Source organism: Cricetulus griseus, chromosome 6 (genome assembly GCF_003668045.3).
Source record: "Cricetulus griseus strain 17A/GY chromosome 6, alternate assembly CriGri-PICRH-1.0, whole genome shotgun sequence".
In the NCBI taxonomy this organism is placed as follows: Eukaryota; Metazoa; Chordata; class Mammalia; order Rodentia; family Cricetidae; genus Cricetulus; species Cricetulus griseus.
The window spans coordinates 109,297,727-109,316,662 of NC_048599.1; the positions used below are offsets into that span (position 1 = coordinate 109,297,727).

An 18,936-nucleotide genomic window follows, 5' to 3' on the forward strand; every position below is an offset into this window, starting at 1 on the left:
TCTGTCCCTCCTTACCATTCTTTTAGCTAGTATTCTTACTTCTTCCTTTTTTGTTTTTGGGGGAATATCAAAGTCAATTAGTGTAGAGATATTCAACAACTTTATTCATTTCATACTTTCTGGGTTCCCATGCTCTTTTCTTGTGGCACTCAACATCCGTTAAAGGACTTAGTTCCTTTTCTCCTTTAACCTGAGCTGTCCATTCTTGGCTCACATCCTAATTTATTCTGTACTTAGCCACTTTATCCTTTCCAGAATGTCTTTCACTATGCATTGAACTTAATCTCTCAATCCTAGGAGACCTTTGTTCTACTTCTAAATCTTCTTTCCTCATTTCTACTCCTTTCTGGCTGCTAAATTCTACAAATTGACTTCCCTGATTCTCACCTCACATCAGCACAGTGATAGTTCATCACTCCTGTTCTTGACTTTTGGTTTCCATATTAGACGAGTGGATCCCTTTTAATTCCATATCAGCAACATTCCTCAAATCTATCCATTTCCCTCTGGTGTTGGCTACCTATGATTTCCAAAATACCTCCCAACATTGTATGTAATGGGCACTACTCCATCTTTGTCAAACTTATTGAGTGGTCGTCATAAAACTCGAAGTGACTTGATCACTAAGATCACATCTTAGGATGCTGATCCATTTAATTCCTTTTACATCAACAGGATCCAGATGGACTCCCACTCTCTGTACTCCATGTGGCTTTCCTGTCAGGGCTTTCATCCATATACAGCTCGGTCTCATCCACACTGCTTATTGACACTTCTTCATTCTTCTTGGCTCCTCAGTAATGAATCACTTCAAAAGATGCTTCCTCTGGTTAGTTAGCTCTCTGCCCTTTATCTCCATTCACAGATGATGCTTTTCCTCCTTCTGGGATATGTTCATTTTGTTGATGGGATACTTTGACAATACACTGATTAGCCCTGTGTTGTCTGTGCTTTAGCACTTCCTTCCAGTTCCAGTGCTCTGCTGTAACCCTCATCTCCTTCATGCCAATTGGCTGTTCTCATAAGAAGATTCTATTTATATTGATAAATAAGGAAATTATGTTCTAAACCTTGACTCTACTACTTAGCAATTCAAATGTACCCCTCTTCTTCCTAAAACTCTCATTTATAAGGCTTTAGAGTATACACTTTATAGTATAGGGACTATCTTTTACTAGTTTCCAACTATTCAAATTGTATTATTTCTCAAAGTTTGCTCTCAGGTTTTCCTTTTCTTATCTTTTGTTTTAGTAGAAAACCACTGTCTCTGAGCTATTGGCAGATTTCCATACTGAACACTTGCTTGAACCTAGTTATTTATTGTTGCCAATGGATTCATAAAATCAAGACTCTTGGAGAACACTAATTTGCCTTGAACTGTGGGTACTGAGTTGGAAGGATACCAAGAATTAATATCTGATGTATTCCTTCAGAAATGATGCAAGTACTGAAGGACTCCTTTGACAATCTTCAAAAAGAACTAGTCATAATTGAAAAACGGACAACTGCATTTTAGGCATCCACAAAACCCACAGTGTTGTGGTTGGCTGCTGTAGAACATAACTTCTCATTATAGAAAGTGTTTAATTTTACATCTGTCACAAGACATGCTATAATGCTTCCACAATCTCTTTAACACAAATAATTTTCCCATGTACAAGAAAAAATAAAAGAGAAGGAATAGAGATGTAAAAATAAGCCAAAATATTTTCCAGTCTTGAGGTGGTTAGAATGAGAATGGCCCCCATAGGCTCTTATATTTAAATGCTTGGCCCTGAGCTGGTGGAACTGTTTAGAAAAGATTAGGAAGTGTGACCTTGTTGGAAGAGGTGTGTCATTAGGGGTGGGCTTTGAGGTATCATAATATTGGCATCATTACTAGTTGGCCCTCTCTGCCTCATACTCATGGATCAAAGTATCAGCTCTCAGTTACTCAGTTACTGCTTCAGCACCATGCCTGCCTGCTTGTCTGCTGCCATGCTCTTCATCATGGTGGTCATGAACTCTCACTCTCTGAAACAGTAAGCCCTGAACAAACTCTTTACTAAGACAAAAAGGAAAGAAAAGATAAAAAAAGAAAAGTGTGCAAGTAGAAGAGCTATGAAAATCTTAAAAGGTATGGCATGGCCCCACTTCAGGGAAGAGGATTTGGGGTGAATACAAATAGTAGTTGTATTTAAAATCAGAAGAAGAAAAACTCATGATTTCATTCAACCTCCTGAACCGAGCAGGCAGTGAGACTACGCAAGCTGTGCCTTTCAAGATACAAGGCAGTCAGAGGGCATCCATCGTGTCCACGTGTCATACGTAAACATTTGTAATATCTTCTCTACATTATATCCTCAATGTCACCAATTCTTTGTGATCTACCATCATTTGAGACAAAAAAGTAGTTACTTGTGTTTTATATGGTTGCACATAACATAATATATATTAAATAATTTAGACATATGCATATACATGGCATTTATTTTGGCTATCAAGCAAGAATATAAATATGGGATTGAAAATTCAGAAAAACACTCCTTTCTGGCACTTTGGCTGTGAAAATGGCAGACACCATAGCGCTCACTGATAAGAAAGAATTCTGTACTTACAGCAGGTCGAGGTATGGGTTTTTGCGGTTTCTTTGAACCCAGCTTTTTCATTGCATTGTAGTATTTCTTCTGTTCTTCTGTCATAAAAATGTCTTGACCTCCAAAGTAAAGAAAGAACAGCAAAATGTTGTTAAAACCATGTTCTTTACTAGCTGGAAAAATCTATCTGTGTGCTTGTGTGAAAAGTCAACACTCCCAATGTTGCTAAGATCCTTTATGGAGATGCAGTTAGTCAACATGTTAGACATGTCATAGCAGGCACATTCACACACTGGAATCTTCAAAGCATTGTATCTGATTATTAATGACCTAAATATTCTTTATTTTTTATTTTCAAGGCATGGCTTCTCTGCATAGCCCCGCTGTCCTGAAACTCACTGTAGACCAGGCTGGTCTCAAACTCACAGCGATCCGCTTGCTTCTGCCTCCCAAGTGCTGGCATCAAAGGTGTGTAGCACCATGCCTGGCTGACCTAATCTCTTAAAACTGATTAAATCACAAAAGCAGTTCTGAACATTGCCTTGTTTTCCTCGACAAATGCATTCTGCAGCATAGCAGGAGCAGTGGGATGGATTCAGCTCGCACTTCACAGCACAGAGGGAGTCTAGATATACTTATCTTCTTTTTCTGTTGGTTGAAGTTATCTATGATGACACCAATGAAAAGATTCAGTGTGAAGAATGAGCCGAAAATGATAAAGATGACAAAGTAAAGGTACATGTAGAGATTGTCTTCATATTTGGGTTGCAATTCTACCTAAAATATGAAGAATGGTAACCATTAGATTGAATAGTTTCATAACAAAGTACATCACTGAGTTTTTGAAGCTCTAAACACAAAACAGATTTCAGGAACTACCAGGTCTAATGTTCCTGTTGAATCTGCAATATTATTCACTAAATTGAGTAAATGAAAACATTCATGCAAAAGCTTAAGTAATTATATTAATCTCACCAAAGTAATCCTGTAGATAGTTACCTCATCCCACAGTAGAGAAGTCAGAGTCTCATTACTCTATTTTAAAATAGCTTGTATTTACTTTCTCTGCCTAGTCCTCTAGCCTGTGAAATGGAAATGCTAGAACCTATACCTTTTAGAGTAACTTGTGAAGGTTAAATATGCTAACATACAGAAAAGTGCTTAAGGGTGAGATCAACCAGTAGTGATAGATAGGTGTGGAAAGTTTAATAGTACACACTTCCCAGGTAGGCTAGAAACCACACTGTAGGTGTACTCATGAGTAGGTTAGTAGGGTTTGTCCTTCTGGATAGTGGGTATAAGACCCATTCTCTCCAGTCAGTGATGTTTGTATTGCAATGATCCTCTGTCTTGTCCAGTCCTTGGAGAAAATGAGTGATAGTAAAAGCTTCCATTGCAGTCAAAAGTTCAAGTTTCACAGGACACTTCTAAGAACTCAGTTAATCAATCATGGATGATAAGGAATGCAAACTGCAGCTTATTGTGGCATGGCATCAATTTTGAGGGCCATAACAAACATTTTTATATAAATTTTATTTAAATTAGAAACGATCTTATTTTACATATAAATCCCAGTTTCCTCTCCCTCTCATCCTCCCATGGTCCCCACCAACCTCCCCATCCCATCCCCCATCCACTCCCCAGGGAGGGTGAGGCCTTCCATGAGGGATCATTTTTACATGAAATAGGTTAAAGTAAAAAACACCTAGTGGTAAAACTAGGTATTATCTGCTGATCATTTATCTATATGTATGCATAACAGTGTAATATGATATTTTCAAATTTTACAAAATTAAATACAATAGTCTAAAGTGTCTAACATATAAGCTTAAATGAAGTACATTTTTTAAATAAGAAAAACACACAACTCAGGAACTTCAGAAATCCTGGTGTTTATTCTTCTGCAACATAGTCACTACCATCACCTGTAACAACATTAGTCTCCAGTTTTGAGAGCTGATACCTTGAAATACTTGAACAGTAGGTTTATTTTGTACCAGTTTGGAACCAATAAACAAAATTGTGGTGTGTATGCAGTTTCTTTGCCTTAATGCATCCACATTCATTTCTTTCACTATTTAATATTTACTGGTTGCTATTATTTTTCAGTTAATTTCAGTTCTTGTCATTTTAAAATCTTTCATTCACCTCTGTACATAGATTAACTCTCCTATACACTTGTACATGAGAAAAAATTTCTCAAGAAATTTTTTTGCAAAAGACAAATAATATCTTAATATCCAATTATATTATTTATTTATTTATTTATTATGTATACAGTCTTGTGCCTGCATGCCAGCAGAGGGCACCAGATCTCATTCAAGGTGGTTGTGAGCTACCATTGGTTGCTGGGAATTGAACTCAGGACCTCTGGAAGAATACTCAGTGCTCTTATCCACTGAGCCATCTCTCCAACCCAGCCATCTCTCCAGCTTATATCCAACTATCTTATTTTATTTATCTATTGGTGTGTGTGTGCGTGTGCGTGTGCGTGTGCGCGTGCGTGCGTGCGTGCGTGCGTGCGTGCGTGCGTGTGTGTGTGTGTGTGTGTGTGTGTGTGTTCACTTGCACATGTGCACACTCATGGCTAATGAAAGTAAAAGCCAGAACCTGCATGGTGGCACAGCCTATAATCCCATCACTTATTAGGCAGAGGCAGGTGGATATTTGTGAGTTCCAGGCTAGCCTGGTCTACACAGAGAGCTCCAGGTCAGCTAGGGCTACACAGAGAGAACCTATTAAATACATTAAATTTAAAAATGCCAGTAAAAATGAAAGCCAGAAAGTCGTCAGCAAAGTCTTAGTGGCCGGTTGGCTTTTGTCTTCAGCTATAAGTGTATGAGGTCTTTGGCAGCAGACAGTTTCTGCTAGGTTACTAATGAAGAAGCAGGGTCAGCCACGTGCATGGAGGCTGTTGCTAAGGGAGAAATAGCTCTGGATGAACTAATCAAAGAGATATAGTTCCTGCAGAAACCATTATAGCACAGTTTCTGGTCAGAGCTCAAAAACGTTCTGTATTGTGTATGTTGAGCCTCTCTGCTTCGATAATGCATAGAATTAGGACCAAGCACACGAGGCTACTGGGTAAAATTAAGCGAGATAATATGAAGCAGCCCTTGGTATCCTGAGTGACAAGTAAGCATTATTATCATGATTCAGAAAACACTCATAGCTGTGATTGCTGATGCATTGCAGGGCTTTTTAACGGTTTTTCTGCCTCTTATGGTCTTCTATCTAATTCTCTCTTCTGTGTGTTTTTATGAGGTTGAGAAAAACAACTAGGGGATTTTTAATACAGAGAGCTTATTGCTGGTACAGAGAAATTACATTTTGAGAGTAATCTGGGGACTCTAGCAAACCAGAAATCAGTCTCTCTCCAAAATGCCACTTTCTTCTTTGATAAACTGTATGAAATTAATAAAAAGCAAAAACAAACAAACAAACAAACAAAAACTCCAGAGCATTTATAAGGTAGATTTTGAAAATCTCTGCCTGCTTTCATACATTTCCGCCTCCCAGCAGGAGACACTATTGGGTTTTGGCTTGTTTGTTTTGTTTCCTGTGTTCCCCACCATTTGTCATTATTAGTCATATCCGTCCTCACAGAAGATCAAATGCTGGAGGAAACTTATGGCAGATGAAGAAAATCGCCCTGAGGTTTTCTGTTCACAAAAATAAAATGTCTCATTTTGAAAATACAGTTCATAAAAATTTAAGCAAGCATCAGAGCCCAAGCTTACTAGAAATGACAAAAAATAAGTAAGTAAATAAAAAGAAAACAGAAGATATCATAGGGGTGGGGGCTGGAGGGATGGTTCAGTAGTTAAGAGTATTTGTTGCTCTTCCAGTAGACCAGCGCTCAATTCCCAGCACTCACATGGTGGTTCACAACTGTCTGTAACTCCAGCTCCAGGGGATCTAAAGCCCTCTTATGGTCTCTGTGGGCACCAGACACACTTGTGATGCATAGACATGCAAGTAGGCAAGTAACACTGGGACACATAAAACAAAAATAAATCTTAAAAACTATTTACAGTGGCTCGAGAAAAACTTTTTAATAAAAACTTGAAAAACTGGCAACTTCAAATTTTTGGTTACTAATTATTATTAATTTTTGTTGTTTTTTGAGACAGGGTTTTTCTGTGTAGCTCTGGAGACCAGGCTGGCCTCGAACTCACAGAGATCCGCCTGCCTCCTGAGTGCTGGGATTAAAGGAGTGTGCCACCAACGCCCGGCGGTTACTAATTATTTTTAAGGTTACTATTATACCTTAAGCATGTTAAGAAATTTTAAGTCTGTAACTAAAGACTGGGATCCTCAACAAAATTTTTTAAAGAAATAATATAATGTAAGTACTTTGTTTTGGTAAAATAGTTGTGTTCTGTAAATTGATCTACAGTTATACCATTTTTGTTGTTGTTTGCCATTGACTATTCACAATAACGTGGATATATTCATTTGATCAAAGTAAGTAATTTCTTGCCAAAATAGACTTACATTTCTTGAGTCAACAGCTGCATACATGATGTCCATCCATCCTTTAAATGTGGCCTGTAAAACAGTCAAGTTGTTTGCTTTTCCTCTTTATTACAATTTTGAAAATATATTATCAGGGTAGAAGGGCAAACAAAAGATGAAACTAAAACCCACAGGGACAATTTTTTTGGGTATTTCCACCACAAGCAAATGGCAAAGGCTTGGGTGACAGATAAGCTCCATTTGACTGCATACTACACAATGTATGTATGTTTTTAACACATCCCAGAGTGCTCTACAAAGACAAACGATTTAAAAATGTATGAGTAGTTAATCAAGATTCATTCAAAGGCATTTGTATAACATGGTTTGTGGCTATTATTTAAACTTTGTGGAAAATATTTGATAATAGATACAAAACTTTGTAAAAAATCTTTTTATGCATATTTAACACGAATAATGAAATCCTGATCTCCCTTCACAATATATGATCATAAAAGTCACGTCAGCAGCCTTTGACTCTGATATGATTGTTCGAATGAACCTAAGAAAGCATTTCAGAAAGAGTGTCAGCAATGGACAAGATTGAATATTCCATATGTACATATGCCATTTGCTTTAGACATTCATCCACTGACAGGCTTAGATTGATATCACAGAAAATGGTCATTAAGTGAAGCTGTGATTAGACTCAGTATGTTTCCACATGCAATGTGAAACCAGTATGTGAAAGATATGGGAATGCAGACATGTTTTCACACATCAAGTTTGCATTTCACTTGGACACATGTCCAGGACTGGAATCACCAGATCATACGATAATTCTTTTATATTTTTTTTTTGAGGGATCCCTTCTGTGTTTCTCTTAAGGCTTACTAATAAACATTTCCACAGTATGCAGGTTGCTGCAAACCTGTTATCTTTCTTTTTCTCTTGGATGACAGTGTTCTAACAGCTGTGAGACAACACCTACTTGTGGAGAAAAGACAACTTTAGACACATTGCACGCAGTATTAAGCGGTCACTTACTACTTGAAGCAGAGAAAGATATCCAAGTCCAACATTATCGAAATTGACTTTCACATTCTTCCACCTGGCTGTCTGGTTGCTCTCTATGAGAGCCTGGCACTCACTGAAGTTGTTGACCACACTCACGTCGAACATTTCCCCAGTGGTGTAGTTGATGCAGTGATAGAACTTGCCAGCAAAGAGATTCACCCCCATGATGCTGAATATTAGCCAAAAGATCAGGCAGACCAGAAGAACATTCATTATGGATGGGATGGCACCCAGAAGAGCATTTACAACAACCTGGACAGGAAGAAACCCATGAAATGATAAGTATTTATGTTCACTTACTTTCAAATGTTATTGGAAAATAATGATTTTAGCTTGGAAAATGGATCAACTGTTATGAGCACTGTTGCTCTTCAGGAGGACCTTGGCTGGGTTCCTAGCACCCATGTCAGGTGTCTAACTTTCTCCTGTAACTCCAACTTCAGAGATCTAATACCTTTCTAGCCTTGAGGACATCTGAATGCGTGTGTTGCACATACATATAATCTGGCATACAAACACACACAGAAAATACATAAATATGTCCTTAAAAAAGAAAGGAGAGAATAATGGTCTAGAGAGATGGCTCAATGACTAATAGTATTGCGTGCTCTAGAGGATCTAGGTTTGGTTCCCATCATCAGCATGGAGGCTCAGAACTTTCTGTTTCTCATTACAGAGACTCTGGCACCCTGTTCTGGCAGCTAAGGCCAACACACATACATATAAGGAGGCAAATATCCAGACACATCACATAAAACATAAGACCTTTGTCAGTTGGGGGGCTTGGGCAGTCTATGGGGCCTCAGGCAGTGGAACCAGTATTTATCCTTACTTCACGAATAGACTTTGGGAGCCCATTCCCGACGGAGGGATACTCTCTCAGCCCAGATACATGGGGGAAGGTCTAGGTCCTGTCCCAAGTAATGTGACAGACTTTGATGAGGAGGAGTGGATGGGGGTGGGATGAGGGGTTGGTGGGGGGAATGGGAATGGGAGAATAGGAGGGAGAGGGAACTGGAATTGGTGTGTAAAATAAGATTTTTAATTTAAATAAAAATAATCAAAAATACAAAACTTTATATAACAAAGAAAATAATGGTCAAATTTTAGAAAAAAATACATATCCCCTCAAAGTAGAATATTGGGTAGAAATATCCAATAGCTTGGTCTAATAATTTTAAATTCTAAATTTCAGAAGAATATGAGATGAATTTTATTTTATAGAATGTTTTCTTAGGGGATAAGCACATGTATACAGCATATTTTCAACAAGGAATGGAGATAATTAAAATCAACAAGTAATTAAGACCACAAAAATGGAATAAATTTATAAGATCATCATATGAACAATACCAACTTTAAAAATGGAAAGTGAACAATGTTTTATTGTATATAAAGTATACAAATACCAAACTGTGAGCAACAAAGAACATTTGAAGGTACAGTGTGATACAGAGCCCCTGCAGCACACACAAGACCTGGGATTTGGTCCCAAGGCCAAGAAAGAGGAGGCAGGAGATAAGAAAGATGAATTTGACACAGAAATGTGAAATATATTTTAGTACAGAACATTTAATATCCTTTGTGTACTAAGCCTACTAGTGCAAAACCCTGAATTTATTTAATTGTTAAAGAGAAAAACATCCAACCATTTCTTATTTACATAGAAAAGCATGCACAAGCATGCCTATACATCAACACATAACATTCATCTATGACTGTGCTCGTAATACTCTAAGTGTGAGGAACTATTTTCATTTCCTTTTTTGTTTTTGTCTTGTCTTGTAAAGTATTTTTTGAGACAGGTGTCACTTTGTAGCTCAGCCTGGCTTGGAACTGACTATGTAGGCTGGCAATCCCATTGCCTCAAACTTCTGAGTGCTAGGATTACAGGTAACGGTTTTAAGTATCACAAAAAGTATCACAAAACATTTCTGCAAGGTTTTTTTTTTTTTTTTTTTTTTTTTTTTTTTTTTTTTTAATACTCAGTACCATGGAGACAGGGTACAATTATTTTCTAGGTGGTGACAATATGTGTTCTCTGGTTTTTGTCCCCGGGGATGACAAATGTCACCATGAATTTCTCCTGGTCCTTTGTACTGCCTTTTGAAGGGAGTATTAGATTTCTTCAGCTGACCTACTTTTTAGACATCTCTGTCTGTGCTTAAACACCAGAAGGCCAGATTCAAAATTAAACAGGCTCCGAGTACACAATAGAGGGCAGTGAAGAAATGATGAGTCATGATTGGGTAGTTTTAAATGACATCAAGTAAGATGCCCTTCACATTTTGAATAGAGGGATGATAAGTATTCTTGATTCATATCAGCAACCTGTGAGACAGGATCAAATTCCCTAATGAAAATGAAGGGAATTAAGAGCACAGGGCATTGTATAATGTTGAGTCGAATGATGATACTCATTAGAGACACTGCATACATATTACTGATTGGTTGGTTATGTGAGCTCGAAGAAGGATGTGCCCTTTCTACTGTAGAAAGTTTCAGGTTGTTCTTAATTATAATTACAGCAAATTCTAAGATGTTTGGTCTTACCCTCATTCCTTCAAACCGGGATAAGGCTCTGAGTGGCCTTAGTGCTCGCAATGTTCTGAGGGATTTGATGGCACCAAGTTCTGAATAGCCCAAGGCATTTGCAGTTAAGCTAACCAATGAGACCTATACAAAAAAGAGCACACAATTGATTAAAAGTTATAGATAAAAATGCCTACACACCCCTCAACCTTGCTCTATGCAACACAGAAGCAAGCAGTTCTCAAACTTGGGTGAATCTCCACATCACCTGGAACTTATGATCACTGCAATCACTTCAAGCTATATAGCAGAGATGTCATTCCCTGGTTGCGTTGTTTTTCCATCCCACCCTGTTTTAGATGCCTGTTTTCTGATGAAAGAGAAAGAGTGGGTATGGATTCAAGGGTGGGGAGGTGGGGGGAATCTGGGAGCAGCTGGGGGAGGGGAAGCTGTGACCAGAATTTTTATGGAAAAAAAATCTGTTTTCAGCTTAAAACAAAAACAAAAACAAAAACACTGAGAGCTGGCAGAGTTTGAGTTAGTACATTTGCAAAAAGGCCTGGGAATTTATATTTTTCTAAGTTCTCTGGTAAAATCCACAGTGCTGCATAAGTCACATTTTGAGAATTATCCTTAATTAAAGCAAAGAAAATTAGTGAATGAAAAGGAATTTGAGCTTTTGGTATAAGTAGAGAATTTCAAGGTTATTTCTTTAGTTATTTATACAGGTTACTAGTGCTATTGGTAAAAATTCTAAAAATCTCAGATGAAAAAAAAAAGCCATCAGAAGCATCACTAAAATACCTGATTACCTTTGGGAGCTATGAATATTTTATGAACTCATAAAAGAAATGTTATCTCATTCTAAAGCACACCAAAATCTGAAAATCAGATAACCAGAAATAAAGACATAATGTAGTTTTTAAAAGTATTGTGATAATAAGTATTTGAAAAATGTTTTTCAAGAAAAATAACAGAAGTCAATAGAATTTCTTTTACAAACTTGGTTTATTTAAACTAACTTTGTATGTATAATCTGAAAGCAGTCTCTAAATTTAAGGGGGAGATGAGGTACAAAATTCATCTAGGTAGTTTAGGGTTTTGTAAGTCCTCTCTTCAGTATATAATTGAGGAACAAAGTGTCTGAATTATCAAGAATTGTGAAGGCTTTCTGAATGTAAACCGGAAGGACCTAGTAAGCTTTACAATTTCTGAAGACACAGAACCCAAGGGAGAGGCTAACCCTGAAGGATGAAAGAAAAGTTAGACAAATGAAAAATGTTCAGAACTGGGGCAGAACTATCAGAGATTTGCACAAGTGGCAGGTCATTCTAGTAGCCACTTTTGGTATGTTGTTTATCTACACTTGAAAAGGAAACACATCTGGGTCTTCCTGGGCACCATAGAAATCTTTAATCTGGGTTTTTGTTGTTGTTTGTTTGTTTGTTTGAAGATATTCTTCAAAATCTTCCTCTCCACTAAATCTGCAGTTCACGTTTCTCTGGATGGCATTATGGGTTCCTTAACCACTTGTCCTTCTTAATTTGTCTTCCATTTACAAACTTCCCATCCTATGCCCTGCACTCTGTGCTCCCCCCTCCAGCACTGCTACCCAGGCTAGCTTTGCATTTTTGTCTCCAGTTGTTTTATTAGATCATAAACAATATATCACTACACAAATTCATATGCAATTAATGTTCTACATATGGGACACATATTTCTCAGCAGGCTCAGCTGCTGACAAATTCTATTGCCAAAAATGCTTCTGAAGAGAAAAAAAAAGATGCTTGTGAAGAATTTTAACAACTGCAATTGTATCAATTGTATGAAATGTGAGAATTAAAACAAAGTCAGAAAACAAGCTTACTTTTGCGTAGCTTAGACTTTCATATACTGATTTGAATATTAGTTTTCAAACTAAGTCACTAAATATAAGGTGGTACTTAAATCGACAAAATGTGTCTCAGGTATATTTTCACCGGAGAAATAGAAATAGCATCTGTACTGGGATGAAAACTGTTTCCCCAAGTGCCTGTTCTGTGTTGCAGGCCACAGGCAGAACCAGGACTAATCATCCCCTGCCAATAAACAGAAGAAAGAACTTCCCAGTACTCACATCAACAATCAGGAAGTCCAACCAGCACCAGGCATTGGTGAAATACATTTGGAAACCATAGGCCACCCACTTGAGAAGCATCTCCAGGATGAAAATGTAAGTGAAGACCTTGTCTGCATACTCCAACATGGTCTTGATGGTCTTTCGCTGCTCGATATATATGTCTTCAAAGGCCTACAGGTGAAAACATGGTATTGAATGTCATTGTCAAGAACAGTTTCCACTTTATATCCTGGGGAAAAAAGTGAACAAAAAAGCAAGCCTTCTCCAGTCAGGGGCAGGGAGGGCCATCACACTGTCCTTGCTTCACGGTTATCTGTACAGGTGAGGAGCACCTGGGCATTGCAGCCTCCTGAAAAGGCTCCAACCGTTTTAAAATCTGGATAATCAGCTGGAGATGTGCGACAGAAGGCCAGATGTTTCTTTCTTAAGCATGAAGTGGCATCATTTCGAAATAGCTCAGAATTCAGAGTGCCTGACACCCCTCTCCCACAAATGTGTAAATATGTGGCGATGAGTTTCCTGAGCCTGGGAAAGGGGCAAAGATTATCTCTTCACTTTTTCCAGCAGTTGTGGGTGTGTCTGGGAGCTGCCATCATTCTGTAGCTCTTAGGAAAGAAATGATATTGTCATTTTACAGAAACACCCGAGCCTTCTACAATGAAAAGATGTTTTGTTTGTTTGTTTGTTTGGTTGGTTGGTTTTTTGGTTTTTCGAGACAGGGTTTCTCTGTGGCTTTAGAGGCTGTCCTGGAACTAGCTCTTGTAGACCAGGCTGGCCTCGAACTCACAGAGATTCTCCTGCCTCTGCCTCCCGAGTGCTGGGATTAAAGGTGTACGCCACCACCGCCCGGCGAAAAGATGTTTTAACGCAACCCCATTTTAAAGGAAATGTCAAAACAGTGTGTGGTGGCCTGGATCAAGGAACTAAGAACGTTTTCTTATTAGAGAAGGAGCGCATCTAGGTTTTAGACAGGCCTGAGCAGAAGGGCTTTGGAGTTCAGCATGGAGCTCAAGTTGGAAGCTCCCAGAAGCCAGCTCCTGGGTGTGCAAGCACATGTGCTTTGGTGAGCTATGACTGAGTGTACCAGGGAGAACCCAGCTCTTACAGGAAGTTCTCACCCTGGTGAGGATTCTCTTAATTGAGTAGATGGCAGGATGCAGGACTCAGTCAAAGCGGAAGTGGGTTTAAACCCCCCAGAAGAGAGGTAGTCATCCTCCTAATGAAAACTACTCACCATTACTTTTTGCAAATTCAAAGTAAAGGAAATGCTACCTACTATCATAAAACAAAATGGGAAAATGGGTCACTCCATTTTGTTATATTAATGAGTATTTGATTAAATTACTCATCCTGTTAAATGAAGTCAGATGCAAACTAGGTTTGTAATGCTTTTAGAAATTAAGGAAGCCTAGTCCCCATTCGCTGAGGCTGGTGAGTGAATTGGTGTGAACAAGTCAGGTGACTTCTTCCAGCCGGGGCTTCTATTAAGCAGGCCCCACTTCTGACAACTGCATATCGTTTCTGCACAGCCATTCTAAAGAAGTGCCAGCAGGTGCATTGCATGGACACTCTAAAATCTATTTCTTAAATAAGAAAACAATTGCATTTGCATTGTGGCCTAAGGCTAAAATTCAATAGACACTGGGAAGTATAGTGATGCACTTGAGAATAAAAGTTCATTATACAAAAATAAAGACAAACTGCCACTGTTGACTAAAAAGGCAGAGAGATTCTTTTTGAAGTATTACGGGAACACACCCTGCCTGAGTGTAATCCTATCTGGCTCTTCAGATAGAGCTGTGTAAGCTGCTCTGGAGGGTCCTTCCATGTACCTCTTTCACTTTTCCCAACCATCTGTTTTACAGATGGGTAAAGTGAGGTTTACTGCAGGGAAAGGGGAATGATGAAGGGGCGCATCCCATGTCACCTACCAGAGCACCGCTGCTGAGCAGAATCATGAAGACGATGAAGGTTTCAAACCAGTTGTGTTCCACTATCTTGTAGCACGTTTTTCTCAAGTTCCACCAGAGTTTGCCTTTGCCTTCTTCTATGCTTATCTGACAACACTTGAACTTCCTCACACAGTCTAAAATACAGGACAGTGGATGAAGGAAAGGCTATCAGTTACTCTTGGTGCATCGTTGTAAAGGTGGGATATACACCTATGCTATCACCTCACAGTGCATTATAAACAACTTTGTTTATTTATTTATTTATTTATTTATTTATTTATTTATTTATTTATTTGGTTTTTCGAGACAGGGTTTCTCTGTGTAGCTTTGGAGCCTATCCTGGCACTCACTCTGGAGACCAGGCTGGCCTCAAACTCCCAGAGATCTGCCTGCCTCTGCCTCCCCAGTGCTGGGATTAAAGGCGTGTGCCACCAACGCCCAGCTAAACAACTTTATTTTAAAGATGGCTTCGCTTATAGAAATCCAAACCAATGGTATAGCCTTTTAATGATTTGTTAGTTGATTCTTTATTTTTATATGCATATAACTATTTTTATAATATGCCACAAAACACTCAAATACAGAAAAATATAAATAAAAGCTCCAGCTTATCTTTCTGTTTTGTCTTCGTCCCGTGAGTCCATCCTATTACTATCTATATAAAAATTACATATGTTTAAATTCTAATTAGTTCACTTTGTAGCATAATATAACTTCTCCGTGTATCCATAAGGTTTGTGAAAGATTCTATTATGTTTCTTTCCATAAGATTATGGGAATTTATAAAAATTTATAATTTTATAAAATTTTGCAAATTTATATAATTGGGTTGCTTTGTTTCTGATCATTATCAGCAACAGTGCAATAAGTACCTATGTGTAATTTGTGAGGTACTAGGTAAAGGCTTTTCAATAAATATTTATTGCACAGCTATTATATTCAAAGAATTGTACTTGGAAAATCATAATAAAATTGAGTATGTTAAAGAGCCTTGCTCTTGGGGAATGAACGTTTTTAGTGGGAATGAATTTTCAACAAGTTTTACAGTCACAGAAAACAATTATCATAAGGTAAACTCTTACAAAGTCTCATCAATAAAGTTTAATTTCTGAATTTTATGGAATAAAATAGTTTTGGGACTAGATATTGGGAGCTGTATAAGAGTCCTATTGACAACATGAAGTTATAAGAACCAATTAACAAATATAAACACAAATTAGTGGCAGGAAAGTCTGACCATCATGTTCAAGACATTAGCAGTCAAGCCCAGGTGAGCGGCTTAGAGTTGAGGGTTTCATGTGGTTTGACATTCTGCACAATTGTTACATGATATAATTGACCCTCATCTGAAATGACGTAATTTTAGCTTGCTTTAGAGAACCCTTTTGAGAGGACTCTGATGACGGCAATGGCCCCATATAAAAGTATGTAGTACATTTCAGCTTTCTCATATTTTTCATCTTATTGAAAAAAATCACAAAAATATTTGACCTTGATTGACACAGGAAACTATTACTCAAGGTCAGACTGAAACGTACATTTAGCAATTAGTACACTATATTATGACCACTCAGTAAATGTCAGATTATTTCCTTCCTCATCTTAACTCAATTGTATTTTCTTTTTTTTTTTTTTAACAACTTTAACAGTTATGCATTTGGTTTAGCTATCTCTGCTGTTAGCTAATTTAGAGGGCCAGAGGAGTCAATTGTGCTGGCTAGGGTTTTTTTTTTTTTTTTATGCAAGCTCAGCTCATCTGGGAAAAGAGAACCTCAACTAAGAAAATGCCTGCACCTAATTGACGTGTCTGCAAATCTGTGGGGCATTTTCTCGGTTAATGATTGACAAGAGAGGGCCCTATCCACTGGGGTGATGCCACCTTTTGGCCATGGTCATTTGTTGTTTTAGAAAGCAAGGAGAGCAAGCTGGTAAGCCACACTTCTACATGGCCTCTGCTTCAGTGCTTGTCTCTATGTTTCTCTGTCTTGACTTCCTGTCCTGGCATCCTTCATAGTGGATTGTGACATAGAAGTGGAAGCCCAATTAATGTTCTTTTTTGTCTCCAGTTTGCTTTTGGCCAGAAGGTTTTATGACAGCAACAGAAAGCAAACTAATACATCAGAGGCAATAGCACATTTTAGAGGTGATCCGTACCTTCAAAAGCAAAAGGTTCTAGTTACATAATTTAAGATTATAGTCAGATAAATTGCCTTTGTTTTGAGATTTAAAACAAAGCAAAGAAACAAACTGTTGGTAGACACATAGGCATGGGTGACTAGAAGTGGGTAGGTGGTAGAGAGATGTAGACAGGTGTCAGGAAAGATGGACAGATAGGAGAGGGCTACTGACCCCCACTGCTTGCTTACCTTCTGTGAAACAGGCTTCTGGCTCAAGGGATTCTTCCGGTTCTGCCTCTGGCTGCTCTCCCTCTGCTGGAGCTCCTATATCAACTGTACTGCCTTCAGATGAGCTGGTTGCATTCAATTTCTGAAAACCAATCCCACAGATAAGCTTTTAAACGTGTTCTCTAATCCAAACAAAGATCCCCAATTTGTGCCCCCGCCCCAGTCTTCTGTATGCATTCTCTTGATCTGAAATTTAAGAGTAACTTAAATATATTGCCAGTCTGCTTTGGGAGAGGTGGGGGTCACAAGATTAGATATAGCACTGCAGAGTATTTTTTCTTCAACACAGTGCAATTTTAATAACTTTTGTTTAAGCCCATCTATAAGGTTTCTGAAATAGAATTCTACAGAAAGCTTATGCAAACCGCCAGTCAGATGGTCACTGGGATCTTGCTTTGACAAATTAATTTGTAAATGGTATAGCTTGTTTTATTCTAAAATTGTGACCCGTCCAACAAAAGCTGCACAAGTGTATTTTCATGTCAAATGTAGAAAAGGTTGGATCAAAGGCACATCAACAGCAACAATCTAAATATTTCCACTTTTCATTGACATGAAAACATGGACTACTGGTTGTTATTAAAAACATTCTATAACTTTCTATTTTGGAGAAGAGCAGCGCATTGTTAGCTATACAGCAAGAGCAGGTATCTCGCATTCTCTTTGGCCAATGCACTCCTGGGTTTCATTGTGCATTTGGAAACTACCTGTCACTTTGGCACTCTTGCCTGTCCTCTGAGAAATGGCAGAAATAGATCATTGCATGCCATTTTGTTTCCTTTGGGTTAAATCAAAACCATCCAAAGGAAACTCTAGATGAAAGAAATTGTCTCAAATATTGACATGCATATACTTTATCCAGGTCAGTCTATCCTTGGGACCAGCATAAAGGGTGGGGTCCCAGTCTTAAACCTGATCTCAAAATGCCACAGGCATGGTGCAGGGCCAGGTGTGAGTGCCACATGGAACCAGAGTAGTTTAGGCCACAGCATTCTCGAACCTGTCACAATGTTATTACCATTAGTGCATAACATTAGGAGGTGGCTGAGTTCAAAGAGCTCCTTTACCAAGAAGATGAGGGAAGCACATGATAAGATGAACACTGACATATGGAACACTGGGATCACATGGATGCTCGAGTTTCTACTGGAAAGACTCTACTCATACTTTGGATAAGAATTATATGGATTCTTTCCTAATAAGATGACTATTACAGCATGAAAAGAATTTTATTTTATGAAGTGTTGACTTAGCATGTTTTGAGTTCATATGAAGAAAGTATTACATGCATAAAAATGAAATTGAAATGTCTTAACTACTTGAACAATACCAATAATAGATGCATAACTATTACATACTCCTGCTTTCTAAGAATTAGCTTTACAATTACTTTAAAATCTGTCTAAAATGTTAAAAGCTGACGGTTGATTTTCTCCTTATTGAACATTTTAGGATATCGGGGAGATAATAACTTTGCCATTAAAATTTGAATATATTTTGTTCTTTGATGAAACACCAGAATAAAATTTGGTAAAAAATACTCCAAATCTAGGAGCCTTTTCTAATTGCACATCCTTTCTTTTAAGTTTGACTCTTTCTTACATGAATATACTTGGTTTTGGAATCATGTAATTGACTCTAAAAACATTCTCTCATCACTTGTAGAGATTCATGTAACATCAAGTTGTTATACTTTAGAGGCCAGATGATAAAGGCTGTGTCATTTATAGGATTTTGTAAGATAGCACAGGTAACCAGACAAAATGCAGTTCAGTCACATCTGATTTAACTATACACAGTAAGAATGGAAAATATTC

At 38.0% G+C, this 18,936-nt stretch overlaps 1 protein-coding gene across 8 annotated transcripts in view; it reads right to left on the reverse strand.

The window, feature by feature from the left end:
- Positions 1 to 18,936, reverse strand: part of LOC100768810 (sodium channel protein type 2 subunit alpha) — a 133,965-nt gene that overhangs the window by 7,716 nt on the left and 107,313 nt on the right. For all 8 annotated transcript variants that reach the window (XM_035446371.1, XM_035446370.1, XM_035446368.1 and 5 more), the window contains 8 exons: positions 17,081 to 17,201; positions 14,694 to 14,848; positions 12,760 to 12,933; positions 10,665 to 10,787; positions 8,082 to 8,363; positions 7,074 to 7,127; positions 3,216 to 3,353; positions 2,598 to 2,702 (listed from right to left, as the gene is read on the reverse strand). In XM_035446371.1, coding sequence (XP_035302262.1) covers positions 2,598 to 2,702; positions 3,216 to 3,353; positions 7,074 to 7,127; positions 8,082 to 8,363; positions 10,665 to 10,787; positions 12,760 to 12,933; positions 14,694 to 14,848; positions 17,081 to 17,201 — 1,152 coding nt within the window. The remainder of the gene's footprint in view (positions 1 to 2,597; positions 2,703 to 3,215; positions 3,354 to 7,073; positions 7,128 to 8,081; positions 8,364 to 10,664; positions 10,788 to 12,759; positions 12,934 to 14,693; positions 14,849 to 17,080; positions 17,202 to 18,936) is intronic.